The following is a 21,145-nucleotide window of genomic DNA, read 5'->3' as shown; positions in this document are numbered from 1 at the left end:
TTGAACGATCGCCGTCTTATTTCTTGTGTAATTAACGCTAGGAACGGAACAAAACCGAACTAATATTTAAAAGCAACCGTTCGTGACAACGTACAACTTTCGTCTCTCTGCTCCTTTTTAGGATCACAGTGACGAATAGGACGCGAGTTAATCGAGTTGCACGATCGTCGGATCCAGTCGTCGCTAATGGGCAAGAACGCCGCGCACCCTTTCAATCTTACTCGAAGAGAGAAAGAGAGAAAAAACAAAAGGGATTCTCGTGAAACTTTACACCAACCCAGGAAGAACCATCTCGGAAAACTACCTAGCCTGGTCGCCTAGCGAATATATTAAACGCATTTCACGTAAGGAGTTCCTTGGGAATCGCTATCGCTAGGGATTATAAAGTGAACAAGTCGCCGCTCGTGCTTGCTTTTCAACCCTCACGCTGTCAGAATCAGAATTTCTCTCCTTCTTAATTCTTAGATTATTTTTGAAAATGATATTACACGCGTTTAAGAACTTGGAAAAAGATAGAGTGCATATCGTGGCTGACTTGGTTCTTGAAAGTTGGCAGCGAAAGAGTCGAGTTTCAAGAAAAAAAGAAAAAGGAAAAGAAAAACAGATTCGCTCCGCATCGTCGGACACCCTCATTTAACGTACAGTCGACGGAAAGCACTTTTGGACAATATACAATATTATAGTTTAGGACCTTCGTTGTCGTCGAGTTCGATGTTACATTATCTCGTTTATCATTGCGCGACGTTACACTAAATTCCTAAGTAGTATAATAACTATAGATCTCTCACTATCTTGAAACATCGTCCTCTCTTCTCCGAAATTCCTTTTTATAGTCTCGTTTTCTAGTTTCTTTCCTCGACTTTCCCCTCTTCTTCCTCCTCTTCTTCCTCTTCGTTTTCTTCCGTTCCACTTGCATCCTCGTCCTCTTATTCACGCGCGCCGTTATATCGCTTAATCATCATCGATCGTGAAATAAATCGTACTCTCTTTTTACTTAGTTAACCGCTTAATTTATCAATAGTAATCAATATTAAATATTCACTTTATGTCTAACTAGCAGCCTCTGATGACTAGTCCGCGCAACTAGTCGTTCTCTCTACTTTTTCGTTTTCATCTGTGTTTCTTTTTCACTAGTGTTATGCACTAGTCTGAGCATTAGGCGATTAATCAACGATACAATTATAAAGTTATCAATTATCGTTATTATTAATGTTATAATTAATATTATTATCCGTGGTTCGTGGACCGGTTAGCTTCTATTCTGACCGATACTCGTCGATCGAACCCTCTCGACCTTCTCTCTACCTACTATCCTCTTCTTTTTTTCTTTTATACGTGTATTCGCTTAATTTTCTTTAGATTAATTTTAAAAATGTCCGTTTCTCGATCATCAAAGAAGAAGCTTTTCTCATTATCTCGACTACAATTGCTCACGTGTTATCTAAACATGCATGTGTACGTGTGTGTACGTATATACGTGTCTGTGTTCCTTCATAAATATTATAAAAAAATATAATAGAAAATTATAATTTCGTTATAATATTTATAAACTACGAAATTGGCACTAGAAAGTTCCTTTTTTTTTTTTTCAATCTCTTCGTTTTCTCCTTGTCGTTAAACCCTTTCTCGAAGAGCACAACAGATTATATTTCTTTTTGTTCGTCAGTCGTATTTTGCATTTTTCATTTTTCGTATTATCTCGTAGACGCAACTATTCTAACGTCTTCTATAATTTTAGAAAATACCACGAGCGTGTATGTACAAAGACACACGTTCCGGGAGGGTCTCGAAGCAGGAAGAATAGGAAACAGACAGTCGTTATAAAATCGTGTGGAAAACGATATACTACTGGTATTTTCTTTTCTTTTCTTTTCTTTTCCGCAGTTCTTCTCTTGTCCTTTTTTCGTTTCGTTCTCTTCTTCTTATTTCCTTTCTTCGAGTTTAAATCGTCTATGAATTTTATTGGTCGACGGGACCGATCGACGACGATCGGGCGACGTTTCAATTAGGAGACGAAATGAGGGGTTCTTACTCACGTCCACCGAGTACGCTTAGGAGAAAGAGAGAAGGAAGGAGAAAGAGAAAGAGAAAGAGAAAGAGTTAGAAATTAACGGCGCGTCGAGAGAGGAGAACGACGCTTCCGGTGGCGCGGAAGTAATAATTGACCGAAACGCTAACCCCCCGAGGACGAAAAATGCCCTTCGTTCCTTGCAGGAAAATGAAATTTCTCACCGGTAGATAATCTTTTTTTCCTCTTCTTTCGAAACACTACAAAGAGTACCGTTAGAACGAATAAACGCGCGAATTCATGTTTCAACGGAATCTACACTTTTTACAGCTACAGTTAACGATTGGAATTAACATCCTAAGTAGACTAAGTAGACCTTTCACTAGACTACGCATTGTCTATGGCTAATGAAATGGCTTTCAAAGAAAAATAATAAACAGAGAAGAAATAAAAATTCTCAAGTTATAAAATTGAGAAAGAACGAAAGGCGTCGACGACCCTCAGAGGGTGAAGAAGGGCCGAGGGGTCACATAGTGAGGACCTAACCCCGGTGTTCACCCCCTCTCAACAGAGCAAATGGCGGGGAAGCCCGTTCGCCGGAAGCGCCCTCGAACGTTCCCTCGACGCGGCCCGCTTAAACTACGATCAGACTCTCAGGCACTCGATTCTCCGCAGGCTTAGGTCGCGAAGCTGAACACGACACGAGGAATCCTGGCGATTCCCCTCCGGCTCAGGGTAATTATCGTATGCGCCGGTATGTAACGACCCCGTGGAACATGCGAGCTTCTCGACGCTTTCCGCTCTAAGCCTCCAGTGTCACGGGGGAGATTTCGGTCTGCCGCTTTTGTCCTGCATCACTTGTTGCTGCTGCTGTTGCTGCGGTTGCTGTTGCTGCTGCGGTGGCGGTTGTTGTTGTTGAGGTTGCTGCTGAGGCTGTTGCTGAGCTTGCTGGGACTGTTGTTGGTGGTGGTGCGATGTCGGGTCCGTCGCCACGCCCAGATCTGTGCCCATCAAGTTACCAGCGCCGCTCTTGTCCACCACGCTGCTCGCATGCACCGGGTGGAAGTATCGGTCTGCAAGATCACGATTTTTCCGGACCGTTTATTTGCAATTAGAGGCAAAGTGAGACTTCGGTGGAAGAGACGACACCGATTAACCGGAGATTCGAACTTGAACGTATCTCGATCGGAACATACAAAAGTTATATTCACCTTCGTCCATGGTGGAAGGCGGTTCGCTGGCAGTCCCGGTGATGATCGGAGCAATCATGTTGTAATCGTCCTCGAGATTGATGAACGGTGCGGTGTTCCAGCGAGGTGGCACGTTAGAGACCGATCTCTGGGTGGCCACCGGCCTTGTCACCGAAACTGGCGACGAAAATAAGGAGAGGTTCGTCGGGGAGATAACCCCTGACATCGAACTGATGGTAGGATACGTGAATATTTGCTGTCGACCGAAAGAAGAAACACGTTAAAGTAACATTATTATTTCTTGGCGAAAATAAACTCACCTGTCCAGGTTGAGAGTGAAAGTGAGCAAAGGTGTATTCTCGGCTGGTGTGTGGCGCGGTGACGAGGATCCTCGCAGGGCTCTTTCTTCCAGCCGGATCGACGGAACTCTGGCAACCGGAACTGACCAGTCCGACCGCTGCCGCGGCAGCCATTTGCTCCTGATTGGATGCCAGTTCGGCTGGGTCCGTGGGCGAGGTGGACGAAGTGGGGGGCGAATTCGAGTTCGTAGCCGTCAGCTCGCCCGTCGACCTTATAATGGCGACAGGCCTCGCCATCGGGGCCGGAGGTGGTGGCGGAAGCATCGAGCTCGGATAATACTGTGAGAACTTTTGTATGCCAGTGCGGGGTCCGGCTAGCTGCGCCTGGAAATACCACACACCCACCGATCAACGTCGTCGACCCGCGCGTGATCCATTCACCCCGTTTTCTGTGACTTCGCACTCCCGGTCTACCGGACTAAGAACTTTGCCTTTCTTTGTATCTCATTCGTCCTTTCGTTCTAACTGGTCTCTTGAATTTTTATCTACCGATTGGTTCGTTTAGTCATTTACCGTTTCAGGGGTTTTGAATCGCGTTGAAACCCGCGTTTGCGAGATTCGTGGATTTTAAGATAGATCATATCGTGACTTTCGTCGATTTACCTAGAACGTATGCACCTATTTCTTTGGATTCGTAAGAATATCGAGAAGTTGGTGTGAATAAAGGTACATCGCAAACGTGGGGTTGGACGTTCCATTCGAAATTGCATTCCAAATTTCCACCAAACGATATCCCCATGTTTCTCCAATTGACCATTTCAATTTTTATCCACCCCGCCGATAAATCTAACAACAAATTGAATTCGAAAAATCCAGGGCGATTGGAACACGGATGACGTTCACGCAGGTCGGAGAAGAACCGCCCCGTTGTCCGTTTCGTCCTCTCGAAGGTAACGAACGGTGTTGCCTGGCTCGAGTCTATGAGAACGGACAACGGTGGCGGGTTGAAAAAGGATCCGGAAGCTACCTGGGGCAGTTGTTGAGTATTCTCGGCCTCCTGGCAGACGAACGTCACGAAATCCGACAGGGTGTCGTGACCGTTCTCGGGATACTTGACCACCCCCGTGGAGGCAGGGTGCTCCGGTTGGTAGTAGGCAAGCCCGGACATACTTTGACCGGAACCACCGGCCAGTCCTTCGTGCGGAGAGTGCAATCCTGAAACACAATTCACCACTGTCATGGTCCGACTGCGTGGCCAAGGCCACGGTGAAACCACCCCCTAAATTCGACTCGAGTTCCTTTTGCTCGAATCGACTCCGTTTCTGCATCCCCTTCCACTTTTCATTCTTGACCGAACGAATTACTCTCTTCCTGTTTCGTTAATAAGATATTCCGACGAAATTTGCCTTTTACTTTCTCTTTACTTTCACCTCTGCTTCTTCTTCGTTTTGCTTGCTTCTCTCTATTTCGTGCATGGCTTTCGCGTTATTGTTATCGCCGTTCAGAGAAAGAACCTTAATAGAAGCGAAAGACGTTGAATAATTTGGGCGATTAGGTGAAGCCGGTCTCTGGGCAATCACCCACGTTGTTCACTCTGGTTTGGTAATGGTAATTGTTAATGCGGAGAACGTTAGTAAAGTTGCAGCCCGCCACGCGAGAGCTTAGCAGAAGAGGGAGCAAACAGAGGTAACGATTGCTGCTGCGAGTCTGTTAGGGGGTGGTTTTAGTGGTACTTCCGAGGGTAGGGGGTCGACCAACTATAACGATCGTGTTAAATATATATATATATATATATACACACACACACAATATATGTATATATATACATACATATATATATATATATATATATATACACATATATAAGGCACTCCAAGCGTGAGGCTGGCTGGCTGAAATGTACATGTATTTATATACCAGTGTACGTGTGCTCGCGCGCGTACACGCTTCTCTTAGAAATTCTTTGGCTTTATCTTTCATATATACATATATCTTTCTTTCTACAATTCTATGATAAATTTTGCTTGTCGGCGAGCACGCGCGCACACGTATATCATCAACACGGTTATATACATGTATGTATATAGAGAATATATATAGGTATATGTAGAGAATATATATATAGATATATAGTGCAACAACAAACATCAAACAGCAAGATAACAACGATTAAACAACACATCAAAAAAACATCAAGGTAACAACAACATCAACATCAATACAATGATATACATATATATGCGGTGATATATATGCATGTACGTATGTATATATATATATATGTATATGGTAAACAACAACACCAACATCGCAACAACAATATAGAATACGACATAGAGAGAGATAGATAGATAGATAGATAGAGAGAGAGACAGAGAGAGGTAAGTAGAGCAATAAACAAGTCAAGTCTCAATCAAGATTCGAAATTAATTGAACCAATCAATCAAGTCAATTAATTAAGTCAATTAATCAATCAATGAATTAATTAATCCATCCAGCATACGACATACCCAGAGCATTAGCCGTGTGACAGTGAGTGAGAAATAGAGATAATATAATGGTGTGCACGGTTCAACGTGAGTACAGTCTCGAGAACTTTACAAAATTGTGAAAAATCCCATTTTTCCAGAATGCCCGGACGTTCTTACGTTTCATCGTTATATCCCTGTCTGGTTCGTATTATCGTATCATCGTATCACGTATCATCGAGGGAAACATTTGCATATTTTCCATTGCGAGCTTTTATTCCGGACTCGAGGCTGTACCCTTAAAAGTAGTAATACGTGAACAGGTGGGTGTAACAGGGTGGGCAGACAGACGGACAGACAGACAGACAGACACATACAAACGAACATACAAACAGACAGACAGTCAGACAGCGACAGCTAGCTTACCAGGTAGACCGGTACTACGCAGTTAGCGAGAAATGCCGTCCGTCTGTCTGTCTGTCTGTCTGTCCGTTTCCAAGCCCCGGATCTCATAATCATTCTGGTTCCAGTCGATGTTTCTCGACCGATTTTTTAAACGACTACGTTGGAATTACGCTTCGAGATACACGGGGACAGGGACTGGGTCGGCTAAATATTGATCCTCGCTTCTTTATCTCCTTTTTTTTCTTTTTTCTTTTTTGTTCTTTTCACTCTGGTTTGATTGATCGGTAACAGACAGGTCAGTCAGACGGACAGGCAAACGGGGGCGTTAGAAAAATATACATATATAGATATTATACACATATGTTACTATACATACACAGGTGAACAGGAATATCGTAGAGTGTACTTATTTCCATATAGAGGCATATAAAAACACCAGTTTGGTTAGAAAATTATCGATTTGGTTAGTTTCGTGGGGGATGCATTGTGGGGATTGCGTTTTAGTCGTCGGTGCGGTGCAGCGCGAAAGCGATACAATTTTTTTCCTACATGAAACTAACGTTATGATATCGTCGAATGGTAGAAACATCATTAGAAATTATCTGTCAAAGTATGAACGATCCACCATGTGGTTTTATTATTTCATATTTTATTACCCCATGTTTTACTCGAACGAGGAAGTAAACCGTTAGCCGAGATATAAATGTGATTTAATTGATTTCTGCAATTATCAGAACTTAAATGGTTCGATAGTTTCTAAAAGAGATTCTATCGAGAGTGCGCAAAATGATGGGAAAAGTTTAATTGTAACGAGAATATATTACGATCTTTGGAGTGGCAGTAGAACGGGTTGGTGTTAAGTCAGACACGAGTACTTCTACACTTGTCTGGCATCGATCGTACGTATCCCTGTACGTAACGTCAACGTTTCTTTTCTATTTGGAATTTATCTGGACCCTTGGAAGTAGAAAATCGTTCGCTTTTAAATCGTTTTCGGACCATGGCTGTACCATATGGCTGAAAGCGCAAGCTTCGTCGATCGTCCAAACGACGCGGCGCGTAAAAATAATCGAAATGAACAACTGAAACCGGAAAATCTATCTCTCACGCGGCCATCGAAACTACAACAGACATTCAGCTGATTCAATTTCTTTGATACTTCCCCTTTTTCCATTCCTCTTCGAACAATGACGGTGTTGCAGCGAACGGCCAGAAATTGAATCATTAAACTAAACAGGCAGCCCTTCCACCTCGACGTCCAAAATGAAAGGGAACCGAACGAGTAAACAAAAGGAACGAAAGAAAGAAAAAAGGAAAAAACGGTCAGCACGCCTACCAACGACAGCATTGCGCGAACAATCGTGCACACAGCTGCAGGCGGCTATATAGAATGGCGCAACAATTATTACGAATACACATACATATATACATCCATTTTAATCGTAATAGTTATCAGCATGGCTGGTGATTATCATCGAAGAAATACACATACATACGTATCTATCTATAATAATTGTCGCACGCATATATATGTATCTGTATATATAGTGACGAATAAAAGTATATACTGGCACTAGATTCCCTTGGGAAATTGTATAGGTACGTACAGAGGGTTTTGTAGGAAAATCTGATTTGTACCGATACTTTTGTTCATTACTGTATACATAGGTATATTTAAACAGTTATGTGAGATGCAACACCGAATGCTAACACACATATGTATATAACAATTCTCATAATGGGCTAACATAGAACATTCTTGCTTTTTCGGTTCCTCGTGACGCAGCGGTTTACCGTATCGCAATCAGACGTCAGGTGGATTTCTCGGGGATCTCCCTGTGGTGGACAAACACGACCCACGAATTAGTCCACTTTCTTCATTTTCCGCCCTTTCTCTTCCCTCTCTCTCTCTCTCCCTCCCGTCCCTCTCCATCCCTCTGTCGCTCGGTCGTTGGAGGGTGGAAAGGGATCGTTTTAATCCTTTTGCTCGACAATGCTTTGCAATCTTCTTTTACTATTTTGTTTTTAAATAATCGTAGAGTACTATTCTTTCTCGACGGCGAGTTCTTTGAGAGAGGAAAGCATTTTTCTATTTCTAACGACAAAGTCCAGAGTATTTTCACGACATCTACGATTTCTAGCTAACGTCCGCACCCACTTGAAACTTGGCTGATCGTGAAGCGGTGAGGTGTCGGTGTTTCATCGTGGTTTAACGAGTCATGCAGTCGAACGACTAATTTCTCAGTCTTATCCGGCATTCTTTAGTTCTTTACGCTAGCTTTCGCAATTTAAAAGAATCCAAGTGTCGTCGATCTTTACAACGTAGATCGTTTTAATTCTCCGAAACGTTTATCGAAAGATCGAAAGGTCATTCGTAAGTTTTAAAAGCTGGACATTCGAAGGTCTCGCGGAGATTAACACGCGTAAAACTTTCGACGTGAAGAAAAACGGATCGCGTTCTAATTCCTTTCTAATCGCCAGTTTCATACGTGTGTTTCGTTACAGCGAAACCTATCAATTGAAAAATTAAATGTTCGTGCATCTTGGGGGAGGAAAAATGGGATAGAAAGAGTACGCGAGAAAGAATACAGGGAAAGCGAGTAATGGAAACGACCGATAAATCGCGCAGGGCTCGCGCACTGTACAGAACAAAGCTCGTGGACACTTGAACGGCAATCGATTGTTCGACGTAATACCGCGGTATTCTATGCAGGGAATGCAGTAAAAAAAACTCGCTCGTATCGCGCGTGAAACAAGCATTTTCCACGTGGACGGTCATCAAACCAACCAATAACCAACGATGGAGTCAACACGGTGCAACAACTACCATAACAATAGCGTCGAGAACTAGGGAATTCGTGAAACAACAAGAAGAAGGGAAACTTCTAACGAAAAAAGAGGAAAACATGAAGAAATAGAAGGGAAAGATGGGACAAAGGAAAGAAGAACGCGCCGTTTTAGCGTACTTTCGATGGAAGAGATACATGTACATATATTTTGCGAGCTTTTAAAATCTATCAGGTGCTCAAGTTTAATTATATTGCCATAAGAAGACGAAGAGTTTGAAACCACGTTCAGCGCTATAAAATCTTAATTTGGAAGTGCTTCTTCCTCTGTAGCATAATGTTCGAAGAATTGTTTATAGTATATAATTTGTAAAGCACATTCTTGAAACGCGCAATTTGCTATTTTACTATACGGAATTATAACATACCAACAAAATTTCATATATCAATCGGCAAATAACTTTTACACTCGGAGATTTGCTATGTTTCTACATTAAGATGTTTAGAGCTGTAACATGATGCGGCTACATCGATCATGATGTCTCGACGATTCATCATGTCACTGATTGTTTTAATATACAGCCTCGCTGTATTTTCTTCCATCAAATATACGCTGCGTTCGATCAACGAAAAGAACGGTGCTTAATCTCGATATTCGTATTCTCCTTCGTTTCCTTTTCTAATCAGAGGATAACGTATCATTTGTAAATCGAGCAGAAGGATGATAAATTGTTGAAAGCTAGAAGCTGGAAAAAATTAAGCACTGCACTTAGCGCGATTGGGCAATAGTTCTATTGAATTAAGGCGAACATAACGTATAAGAGAGGTGGTCTGAGGCAGAGAAGAACCGAACATCGTGGAGGAGATCGATAGCGAAGGCATTCGAGAGGTTTGCTCGACGATGGTGCATGCCGCGAGGAACGAATACTTCCTGCGTTTTCCTCTCCGTTTTCTCCTCGTCTTCGACGTGTCTCCCTTTATCTTTCCATTTCTTCTTGTTAGCTTTCCTTTCGCGTAATTTCCCTCTTCGTCCGTTTTCCTTTCCGAAATCTACGATACTGCAGGATGTTAAATTTTACCACCACGCTCACACCTTTCTTCGTTGTTAGTATCTCAGAAATCTCTGTATAATCTTTTTCTAGAGGCAATCATTCTCGACAGAATTCACCGTTTTTAATTCCATGTAATGTCGCGAGATTCGCAAGTTACGTGATTGTACGCCTACGTTTTTTTTTTTAAAAATGTTCTAATCAAAAATCGCCAATCGATAATTATTTCTCTTTTTACTCAGAAGTGAACGAACTTTGGCGTTATAGGTGGTTAAAATCGTCGCAGTCCTCCAGAACAGAACTCGAGGCGTTCCAACCGATCTTCAATTTGCAATAACTCGCCGACGAGGGTTCAGAGGAAGTGTGTGCCGGGCAAATTTGTCTCCTGCCGCATCGAAGACACCCTCGAAATCCAGCGTGTGTACCTATGTGTCCGTGTGCAGCGAATGGTCGACGAGAAAGTAGATGTGTGTGTGTGTGTGTGTGTGTGTACGCGCGCGCGCGCGCGTGTGTGTGTAATGCTTGCAGAGACACCAATATACACTGAGAAATATATATATATATATATATATATAAAGATATACATATATAGTGGTGCTATGGAGGGTTGGTTCGGGGGTGGGAACGTGATTGTGCAATTTCGAGCTGCGTCGACGATTCGCGCCCTACCCTCGCGCCGAACGAATGCATATTCGGCCGGAAACTTTGTGAAGGAAGCTCGCCGATTTCGATGCCACCGGGATTCAGGGGCTCTTCAGTTGGATTGCTCGTTGATAACGTTAAGAATTTAGTCGTAGGGAAATCTTTTAGAATCGACGACGCGAGATATCGAATATCGGTGACTCGAAAATTTAATATTCGATATTCGAAGATTTCGGAATTTTAAATAGACAGTTCGAAGGATTAACGGGACGAGGTATTGAACGTTCGAAAAATCGGTAACGCGAGATTTCCAACGTTTAACGATTGAGATATAATGTTCGAGAGAAACTCGAATTAGAATTAACTGATTAACCGTTTCAAACTCTTGAAACTCGTACGCGATTTTCTTCGATTCGAAGGAATCTGTTCCGAGACATCTGCGATCCGCGATACGTTTATCGAGTCTCTAAACTGTGAGCTCTTCTTTCCGGCGAAACTCTTGGAATTTTCGCGCGAGGATCGATCGCAATTTACGAAGGACGCGGATCGTCGGGCGGGAGTACGACGATACGTAGTAATGTAGAAAAGAGAAACAGAAGGATAGACGATAACAGAGCATCTACGGGGCTTAAGTGATGGTGTGAGCGCGTGAGTAGGTCTCGTAAAACGTTCCAACGTATTTACGAGTGTCTCTGTGTACGAATGTGTGTATGTGTCTATATACGTGTGTACGCGTGTCCGATCGTGTACGTACAATATTCTTGATAAAGATAGAGAAATCAAAGAGAGAGAAAGGAAAAGAAGAGACACGACAGTAGAGTGTAAAAAGAAACAACCACTGGAAAGGAGAAATGACAAACGTGACAGCAATATAGAAAAATATTCGAGCGTATATATACGACATCGTGATGCATGTGCGTACATATACGCGTACACGGACACGCGGCATCGGCAGAACCGGAAGTCCCTTCGGTGGATGCGTGTGTGCCGGGTAACGAGCCACTGACACTTGCCCATATCGTTTGTTCGTCACGTGTGCTCCTGGAAACGCCAGTGAGGCAGCGACCGTGTGCGTTTACATGCGTGCGTGACCGTCCAATAGGACGATCGAATGCGAACGTGAATCGTGACTGAATTCGTTCGGGGACATTTAAATTTGGCACTGTTCTAGGTTATTTCATTCGTCTCTTTCTTCCAGCGAAAAGAATTTTCCAAAGATTTCGTCCGATATCGGAACGGAAGATCATCGAATATGCGAGAATCCGTGTTTGCGCTTGAATATAGAGATTAAGCAATCGGAAATGTTTCGGGTCTAAAAACCAAAAATGTAAAAAGTTGAGGATTCTAAAAATAGTTAAGAAAGTTAAAAGTTTGAAAGCTGGTAATTTTGAGACGTCCCTCTACTTTCCTCGTATCTGCTGCGACTTTTCAGTCAGATACCTTTTAGGATTCTAAACTATGCTTACTCGAAACAGTCCACGCACGCAAACTTGACACACGTTCGCGCCGATAGCTAGTCCCACGCACACGACGTTTGTCCACCGTGTGTCACGTATACACGTACATATGTACGCTATATAATTTATACGTAACAAATATATATACATATATATATAGATATAAATAGATATATAAGTGTATATATATATGTAGAACAGTCAATAACCAGTCACAAAGTACCTTTTAGTCGAGTTTAGCGAGCTTCTCTCTATGCTCGGGCTCAGACTGAAACAGAGATCATCACGCGTCATTTTCACGCGAACATTAAGGGCTTGCACGCGGCTTGCAAGGCTGTTTGCAGCTGCACGCGGCCATCGATCACGGATCCCATGGATCGTTCGAAAACTTCTACCCTTCCGGATCTCTTTCTCTCGATCCCCTTTTAATCATTTCCTCGCCTCTTTCTCATCTTCAATTTCCTTTCGAAACGTTTACTTTAAAATTAATATTTTAAATCTAATTTATTAGCGTACCTTCTGTGCGTTCTTTATTTTCGTTTCGTAAAATTTCTATCGGAAGCGGATCTTTCGAACGTGACGTTATGTCGAGACGAACGAACGACGGACCGACGTGAAACATTTAAACTTCAAGGATTTTTGCGTTGTCCAAGGACCAACGTTCGTTTCTTGGACGTTCTCGCGGTTCGTTCGACTGGCCGAAAAGTCGCGTCGAGCCCCACTAACCCAGTTTCAAGCATCTTGCTTCTAATTTAAAAGTATCGTCAGCGTTCGAACCGGACAATAGAACTCGTCGATTGTTATTTTATCGTTAACGCGTTGGCTGCCACGCGAATTTCATATATCTTGCTCCGGAACGCGAAATCACTCGCATTTTAATCATATGCGTAAATCTAGCAATTTGGATTACCGGTGCTCACCGTGGCCGTCAATGCGTCAAACAAATACCAAACTTCATTGAAATAATCCGTCTCATGGATACATAGTCCGATCGTTGCGACACATCTTAAATTCCCAAGAGACTTTTCAATGAATCGAAAGCTTAAAAGCTCAATTTACGTTTCGAATTCCTCCGCTATACGTCGAAACAAATGCAGATACGTTCGAAAGACGATTGCATCGTAAATGTTGCTCTGCCAGTCATAAAGAAGAAACGGGAAAAAACGTCATGCAATCTCGAGTCACAATTACCCTACTTTGCACGAGATTATTCTATCAGTTTCCGTATCGCATCACAGTTGCTCGACTATGTTCGAAGTAGGTTAGCGAGGCCGTCGCAATGCTCGGGGATCGTTTTACTCGGTTTCGATTCTCGGCCGTGTTCTGTGGGGATCGAGATCCAGCAATCCTTGGTGATCGATTTACTTACATGATGCCTGGCTGAGCTCAGTTTGGGTCTATCGCACACTGGACATTCGAGGCGCCAAATCGCCGACGTTACACTGGAACCCGGCGCACGGTGCAACGAGGATGCACATTATTGCACATTAAAAACGCATAACCGCCCCCCAACCACGCCAGAGAGAACACTTCTACCGGGGTGCTGGAGCGTATAGAGTACAGAAAGCCGCGCGAAAAATCGACCATACTTGCTGGATACTTGCTAGATACTTCGATTAGGCTAATCGAAATAAATCATATGCCATTCAATGGTTTAAGAGACTAATCGAGGATAAAGAATTAACTCAACACTCGAATTGCCAATTTTTTTCACACAATAATTCCTTTCCTTTATCTTTATTTGTTCAATGTTAAAAAGTAATTCTTGATCCAGAGATCTCAGAATAACTTAAGAAATATTTCCAAAAAAACGCGAGAAATTCGAAATAAATCGTCGTTATACCGTAGCGCCGAGCTCCTTAACCGATGCACAAGGCCGACCGCGATCGTTTTATCGACGACCGGTGTCGGGAGCAGCGAAAAATGGTAATGGAACCAATGGAATCATTTGTACCATTCTTCTGACGCTCCGCTTGCGAAGGCGTTCGCCCGGTTCTCAAAGGACGCGAGGAACCGTCGCGTTCTCTCGTACGTTGCACGCCGATTACGTTAGGATCGTTTTTATTAGTGAACTCGTCAGGCAAAACAAGCGGACAGTACTGAAGCGCGTGAGACACAGGAACAAGACGATCTTGTATTTTAAGATCTTGTACTCTCTGTCGTGCGGCAACTTCCGCGAGTAATGGACAAAAAAACAGAGAGCGAAAAATTTGGGAGTGTCAGATGTTAGGCGTGAAACAGGTTTTAAGGGTCGAAGGCTCGAGAAGTCGCAATCATCGTCGGACAGTCTCTGTGTTCTTTGTGTCTTTAGCCGTACTTCCGGTCTAGCGAGTATGCATTCCAGTATGCAGAGTACTTACAGTGAACTCCCCATAATCAAATGCTATGTTAAAACAAAACTCGCTTCCAAGATATTTTTATTTCATTTCTTTTCTTTTATTTTTTTTTCTTTTTTTTTTCTTTTGAGAACGAAGAGCAAATCTTGACACATGGACGCCATATCTTGGACTGATATTCGAGATTGGAAGGAAGTGACAGAAACTCGTACACGGACGACTAGTCCTTTAGAAACTGTTTTCGAAATATCGTCAAACTTGTACAATTTTTCGTATATCTCTGTTTTGCAAAAACATCTTTTATGCGATGCAACACAAGAATGGATAATTCGAGAACAGTTCATGCGAGACACGTGTCTCTAGAGAGATCCTTCTCACCACTTTTCCATCGTGTAAGCACCAAAGATGAAGTCCACGCGTTAAGATACCACAAATTACCGCTCGTTGTTATCATCCGGTTGATGGAGGACCTCGCGATCCTTGTAATACTACGTTATCAAGTTATCAAGCTGCAGATACGGAGAACGAAAGACAGTAAAAATTTTTCGAGAGAATTTCCTATTCTCATTCTTTGCTTATCCGGGTCTCTCCTATCATATATTAATTCAAAACACGTTTAGTCGATCTGTCTTGGCGTTAGAAAATATTTCGACTGAGAAATTTTCAGACGGAAGATCAAAGCAGCGAAGAAAGGATCATGATCTCGAGAGATCCTCCATTTGAAGTACCGTGGCAGCCACTTGGACAGGCGGCCTCCGGCAGCCATTTTTACGATTGGAAAGATGATCACGGCCTTAGGTGATACGAGAAATCTCGATAAATGTGCGCTTTTTATCGGCACATACCCGTCTGCGAGTGCGGAGAATCCATTCCACGGTGACCATCCTCGGGCCTGAGCACCGGCGAGAATGTCGGCGCACTCGATACGGAAACCGTAGGGGGCTTTTCAGTCTTGTCGTTCCTTATGAGCTGATGCACCGGTGGTGGGCCTACGAAACGGAAAAGCAAAGTTAAAAACACCTGCTGCAACGTTACACAACGATTAGCGGTTGCGTATGAAATAATTAGAAGTTAAAAGAGAGGAGAGTGGAGTTCAGAGGGAAATACGCTTCGCCCACTCCTCCGCGGTTTCTACTTCGTGTTCTTCCGCGTCTGTTCGTACGAACGAGCTAACAAAGGAGGTAAAAGTATCTCTCCTTCACAGAGATATTTCCCTCTTTGAATATTCAACCGAAAATTCTACCGCAACTTGAGTCGAATTGCGTGCTACAAGATTCTTATTAACTATCATTCTAACGAGAGAGTTACTCAACGCTAATCTCACACGCCACGTTGCTATACTATATTTATACTAAAATCAAATAAAAATTCCTGACAACTAAAACAATCCTAAATTCGTCGATTTACTTATGCAACAAAGAAAGAAGTTGCTTCTATTTTTCAAAAACCCCTCCACTCTGTTTTTCATCCTAAAGCTACGATTCCGTCTTCCCATGCATCGTCCTTGGTGATAAAGACATCCCCAGTCAAGCACAGTTCGACCGTTCAGATAGCAAACGGAACAAAGAAAAGCAATGAGAACAAGAATGCATGGTCTTCTTGTTAACGGATTTGCATGCACGTTCGAATGGAGGGCGGTCGTTTCGCGGCAATAAAATTAGCTTCGTTCACCGGGGCACCACGATATTTACGCCGGTCGTTAATTTAACGACAATACAGTCAATCAAGTGTCCCGCGGCCGCTATAAAGGCAACGTATGTATGATAAAAAGGGAGCAACCGGGGGAAACGGGGTTGGCCCTGGTCCAGCTATGCTTATTGCTGGAATTTTTCCTGCACCCCCGACCCTTCTAGCCCAACCTCCAACGTCCTCACCCTCTCGCATACACGTTCGACCTCGTGTCTATATGTGTGCGTGTGCATGTATTTTGCTTGAGAAAGTGGTCATTTTATTCCGTCCGTAAATTCCGTCTATCCGCCGCCGTTGCAACCCTCCCAGCGCAAAGAGTCGAAACTTTCCGCGTGCTTCTCGCTGGAAAGTCTTAACGTTCCACCCGAACCCCTTCCACGTATTCGTCTTCCTGCCTTCTGACTCGCGTACGTTCGTATTTCTTGCTTCGTCCGACTCGAATATTTGTATTTCTTACGCTTTCGGATGCGATGGCCTAGGAGGGGTTGCAGCGCCAGCGATGGTATTTGAGGGTGGGTCGAGGGTTCTAGGTTTGGGACAGGAGTGCATTGAGGCTATTTGGGATTAAAGTTTTATGACGGAATTCTTTGGGGATGGAAGGGTTGTACAAAGATGAAGTCACAAGTTTTGCTCTTCGCTAGGGAAATATAGCACACCGAAGCACATGTATCGTGTTATTACGTTATTGTTCGGAATTTTCTACTTTATTCCTTCCGCAATCTTCACTACGATCCTTAGTATCCGATAGATAAATTCTACGAAGAAGGACAATTACACGGATAGCACAAACAATAGAACACGGGGCGATATCTTTCGCTAGTGTCAAACATAAATATAGTAATGGAATCTCTAAAAAAGATAAGATTTTCAAAGAAACGTAACTTTTATCAGCTTGAGATTAGCGCGAGAAACACTTTGCTCCAACGAATTCCTATTATTCCAACCCCTTCTATCTTTACGAATCTTTTTTGCCTACGAAAGGCAACTTCAGCCGGAAGTTATTCTTCTTTTTCATCTCCATCCAGTGACTTCCGTTTCGTGGCGTGTGTGCACAGAGGCAGAGGGCTGGTGGTTATCGTTTGATCGATGAAAGAGTTAAGAGGTGAGGGGGGCAGGAGGGGAGAATGAGAGAGAAAGAGAGTGGAAGAGCGGCGCGATAAAGCCGGGTTGGAGCGGAGAATAGAAAGAAAATAGAAAATGGAAAGAGAGAAATATATAGGGAAAATGATCTATAGAACGCTGAGCAAAGTAGATCCCGATAACAAAGGACCGTGTGATAAGCCGACGGGATGAGACTGGAATCCGCGGAACAGAGAGAAAAAAAAAAAGAAAGGATCTTTCGATCCATGACTGCTGGGAATTTGTTGTTACTCGAATAGCCCTACTCGGTGAATTAGATTCAATTTTGATGACCACTGTGAAATGGTACGTTTTACGTATGTATCCAAGTAGACCAAGTCATTTACACTTCAGAGAAATTGAACGCCGATCGTGTACCAAGGTAATAAAATCAAAGGAATGACGAAAAACGAGCTTAATCAGTTTGGCTTCCGAGGTGTCCTGGACCTTTCTAAATAGAAAGATTTATACTCTTTTCATGTTTTACACTGATACTTTATACTGTTCCGTACAAAATCGCGGAGGAAATTTATATCTCGTATGTTGCACAGGTTTTTGATACAACGCAAAAAGAGAAATCAAAATACGAGAGGGAGAAGGAAATATAATTTTGTTAATTAATTTACAACTTTAAAGGTCGAGCTTCGGTAATTGTTGGTGTAAAGGAAACCATAGCTAAAATAGTAGCGAGAGTGGTGGAAAATGTTTCGAAAAACGTCGCCATCGGCCATAGTCTTGACGCACTTTTGCGAAGGTATTCGAGATGCACGCTGCTGTAAAACGCGATTCCGCATAGTTGCTCGGTGTCCTCGAACGGTTTAATTTTAGTGAACGCGTAGAAAAACGATAAAAATACCGTGAAATTCTGCCGTTTCGCAAACAGCGGCTGGTAAACAAGGTCCGTGTGTAGGTGCACAAGAGGGGAAGAGGCGCACGTCGCGATGCATCGTTCCGTGACGCATCGTTTCGCGACCGATTGCTTCGCGATGCAACCTACTGAAAGGCATAAGCAAGATTGCAGCCGGCTTCGATTACTATCCGCCGAACCGTGCTGCCTCGATACGTAAGGCGTCAATCGGCCACACTTTGAATTACGAGACATCGATTTCTGCTACTTCGTATCGCAACGCGTCGGTGTAAAATGTTCCAAAATACAACAGATTGATTTATAGCGTTTCCAATAGGAATATGTTGATTTAGCATGCTTAGGACTGTACGGTAATGACTCGGAAAAGTTCTTGAATGAACGCGCTACGATTTACGGAACACCGAATTCCAGGGATTCCGATTCATGGCGTTTCAAATTACCAAATTTTTAATTCGCAGCGGTGCTGCGAATCACACCTCCGATTCGTGGTGCCATCGAATTACAACGCGTTTAATTCGCGCCGCTTCAAGTCACAAAGTCCCCAATTACCAGTCCTCCGCAACGTAATGCTCCCAATTGATATAATCCACCAAACCACAACCTCTTAATTCGAAACGCTTTCAATCACGATATCCCAATTCTGTCTGTTTGAAACCTCAGTTTATCCAATTCCTCTCTCTCTCTCTCTTTATGTCTTCCTTCTTTATTAACCCATTAATTCCCAATCAATCACACCTTCGAATCTCTCCTTTTTTTCTCTACAAACTCCGATCCCTCTCTTTAATCTGCAATTCATCGCGCGAAATACCCACATATAACGTTAAGATTATAAGTTAGTAGTGGAACCAGGTGACAGTGTGCATCCACTAAAAATAAGGACGAACGTAGAGATTTTGAAACTCACTGAAGCTAGCCGCTGGCTGAGCATGATCCGCGGCCGTGGCTGCGGACGGAGGGGTGTAGCTGCTGCAGTAGTACGGCGGGTGCTCTATTTTGATCGCGTTTATTTGAGGCTGCATGTCGCTGAGGTCATGCAGTATGGACGCTGAAACCAGACACACATTAGCGGTTACGGATCCTAGCGCGTTTCGTACGTCATCCGCTTCTTCTCGTCGTTCTCTTGCTAAAGTCGTAATCTTCGTCTTGGTCGTCGTCTTTGTCGCGTTCGTCTTCTTGCGGTCTCGATTCTCGAGAAAATCGCACTTCCGCGCGTTTTCCTTCGAGAACCTTCCCCCTTCTTTTCTTATATTTTGCAAAAATTCTTTATGCAGAAGGCAATACTATTTTTCTTTCTTTTTTGATTCAAGCGATTCCGTTTGGTGTAGAGAAATTTGAACACTAAATTTCTTCTCTTTCGAATATTAGTCATTGTAAAAATTGTTTATGCAGAAGGCGATACTTTTTCTCTTTCTTTTTTGGTTCAAGCGATTCCGTTTGGTGTAGAGAAATTTGAACACTGACTTTCTTCTCTTTCGAATATTAGTCATTGTAAAAATTGTTTATGCAGAAGGCAATACTTTTTCTTTTTCTTTTTTGATTCAAGCGATTCAGTTTGGTGTAGAGAAATTTGAACACTAAATTTCTTCTCTTTCGAATATTAGTCGTTGTAAAAATTGTTTATGCAGAAGGCGATACTTTTTTTCTTTCTTTTTTGATTCAAGCGATTCCGTTTGGTGTAGAGAAATTTGAACACTAAATTTCTTCTCTTTCGAATATTAGTCATTGTAAAAATTGTTTATGCAGAAGGCAATACTTTTTCTTTTTCTTTTTTGATTCAAGCGATTCCGTTTGGTGTAGAGAAATTTGAACACTAATTTTCTTTTGTTTCGAATATTGGTCATTGTAAAAATTGTTTATGCAGAAGGCAATACTTTTTCTTTTTCTTTTTTGATTCAAGCGATTCCGTTTGGTGTAGAGAAATTTGAACACTAACTTTCTTCTCGTTTGAATATTAGTCATTAACCCAACATGTACGTACTAATTCTTTCACCGTTGTTTTAAATGTGACGCCGCAATAGCTATGTCGCGCTATTTGAAAAGAAGTAGTTTCATCTGGATTTTGGATAAAGTTATGTATCTATCTATTGGTTAATATGTACTGATCATATGATGGATTTTAAAACAGTAAGGTACATAATGATTCATGTATCGTCGTAACGATTATGAATCTTAACGATTTGTAGTTTTCAGCGGCCTTCATTGTGAAAGAATTAATACCACTCTGGAGTGTGCTATCTAGTAAAGTAACAAGTTTCAGTGGTTATGAGAACGGACATGCCAAGATACACGAAACGCATCGCTTAGAAATGTGTACAGATCCGTGTTAGATTTCTAGGATATCGAATGATGGAAGAAAATAATAAGCAAAGAAAATAAACCTCTATCATCGTATGATCGCACGAACTCGCTCCACGTCCACGATTTATCCAGTGCACCTTGCCGAAAACAATCCCGTTTAATCCTTACCAAGACCCGACGACCAATCAAACGTTCCCATCGACGATTAATACCTCCAATTATCCGTCGATTCCTCCCTAAATCGTGTTGTCGAGAAGTCGAAAGGGCACGAGTTCGAGAGAGAACTATCGTCTCGTTGTTCGCGTAAACACAATCGTGTTCCAAGGAGGGACGAAGAGGCAGGCAGGGAGAGAGAGAGAGAGAGAGGGACGATGGTAGGACGGTGGGATCGGTTAATTAATCGTGGTGCCGGCCATTAGAATACGCTCCAGTTACACGTTGCGCTGAATCAGCGCCACCGTAAAATAATAGGATTCCAGTTTGTCGCAGTTGGCGACGCGTAAATATAGGGATCTCCCCGTTGCTCGACGG

General features: G+C 42.7%; 1 protein-coding gene across 6 annotated transcripts in view; it reads right to left on the bottom strand.

Annotated features, from left to right (window-relative positions):
- LOC122572783 (nuclear factor 1 X-type-like) overlaps nucleotides 1–21,145 on the bottom strand; it is a 65,922-nt gene that overhangs the window by 610 nt on the left and 44,167 nt on the right. For 5 of the 6 annotated variants that reach the window (XM_043738225.1, XM_043738226.1, XM_043738229.1 and 2 more), the window contains 6 exons: nucleotides 19,221–19,361; nucleotides 15,486–15,629; nucleotides 4,525–4,712; nucleotides 3,519–3,881; nucleotides 3,220–3,454; nucleotides 1–3,081 (listed from right to left, as the gene is read on the bottom strand). The exon at nucleotides 1–3,081 is cut by the window's left edge and continues 610 nt beyond it. In XM_043738225.1, coding sequence (XP_043594160.1) covers nucleotides 2,825–3,081; nucleotides 3,220–3,454; nucleotides 3,519–3,881; nucleotides 4,525–4,712; nucleotides 15,486–15,629; nucleotides 19,221–19,361 — 1,328 coding nt within the window. In that variant the 3' untranslated portion in view covers nucleotides 1–2,824. The remainder of the gene's footprint in view (nucleotides 3,082–3,219; nucleotides 3,455–3,518; nucleotides 3,882–4,524; nucleotides 4,713–15,485; nucleotides 15,630–19,220; nucleotides 19,362–21,145) is intronic. The other variant, XM_043738227.1, reaches the window with a different exon arrangement.

This window comes from Bombus pyrosoma, linkage group LG11 (genome assembly GCF_014825855.1).
Source record: "Bombus pyrosoma isolate SC7728 linkage group LG11, ASM1482585v1, whole genome shotgun sequence".
In the NCBI taxonomy this organism is placed as follows: Eukaryota; Metazoa; Arthropoda; class Insecta; order Hymenoptera; family Apidae; genus Bombus; species Bombus pyrosoma.
The sequence above is the reverse complement of the archived record's forward strand: the minus strand, read 5'-3'. Positions and strand labels throughout refer to the sequence as shown.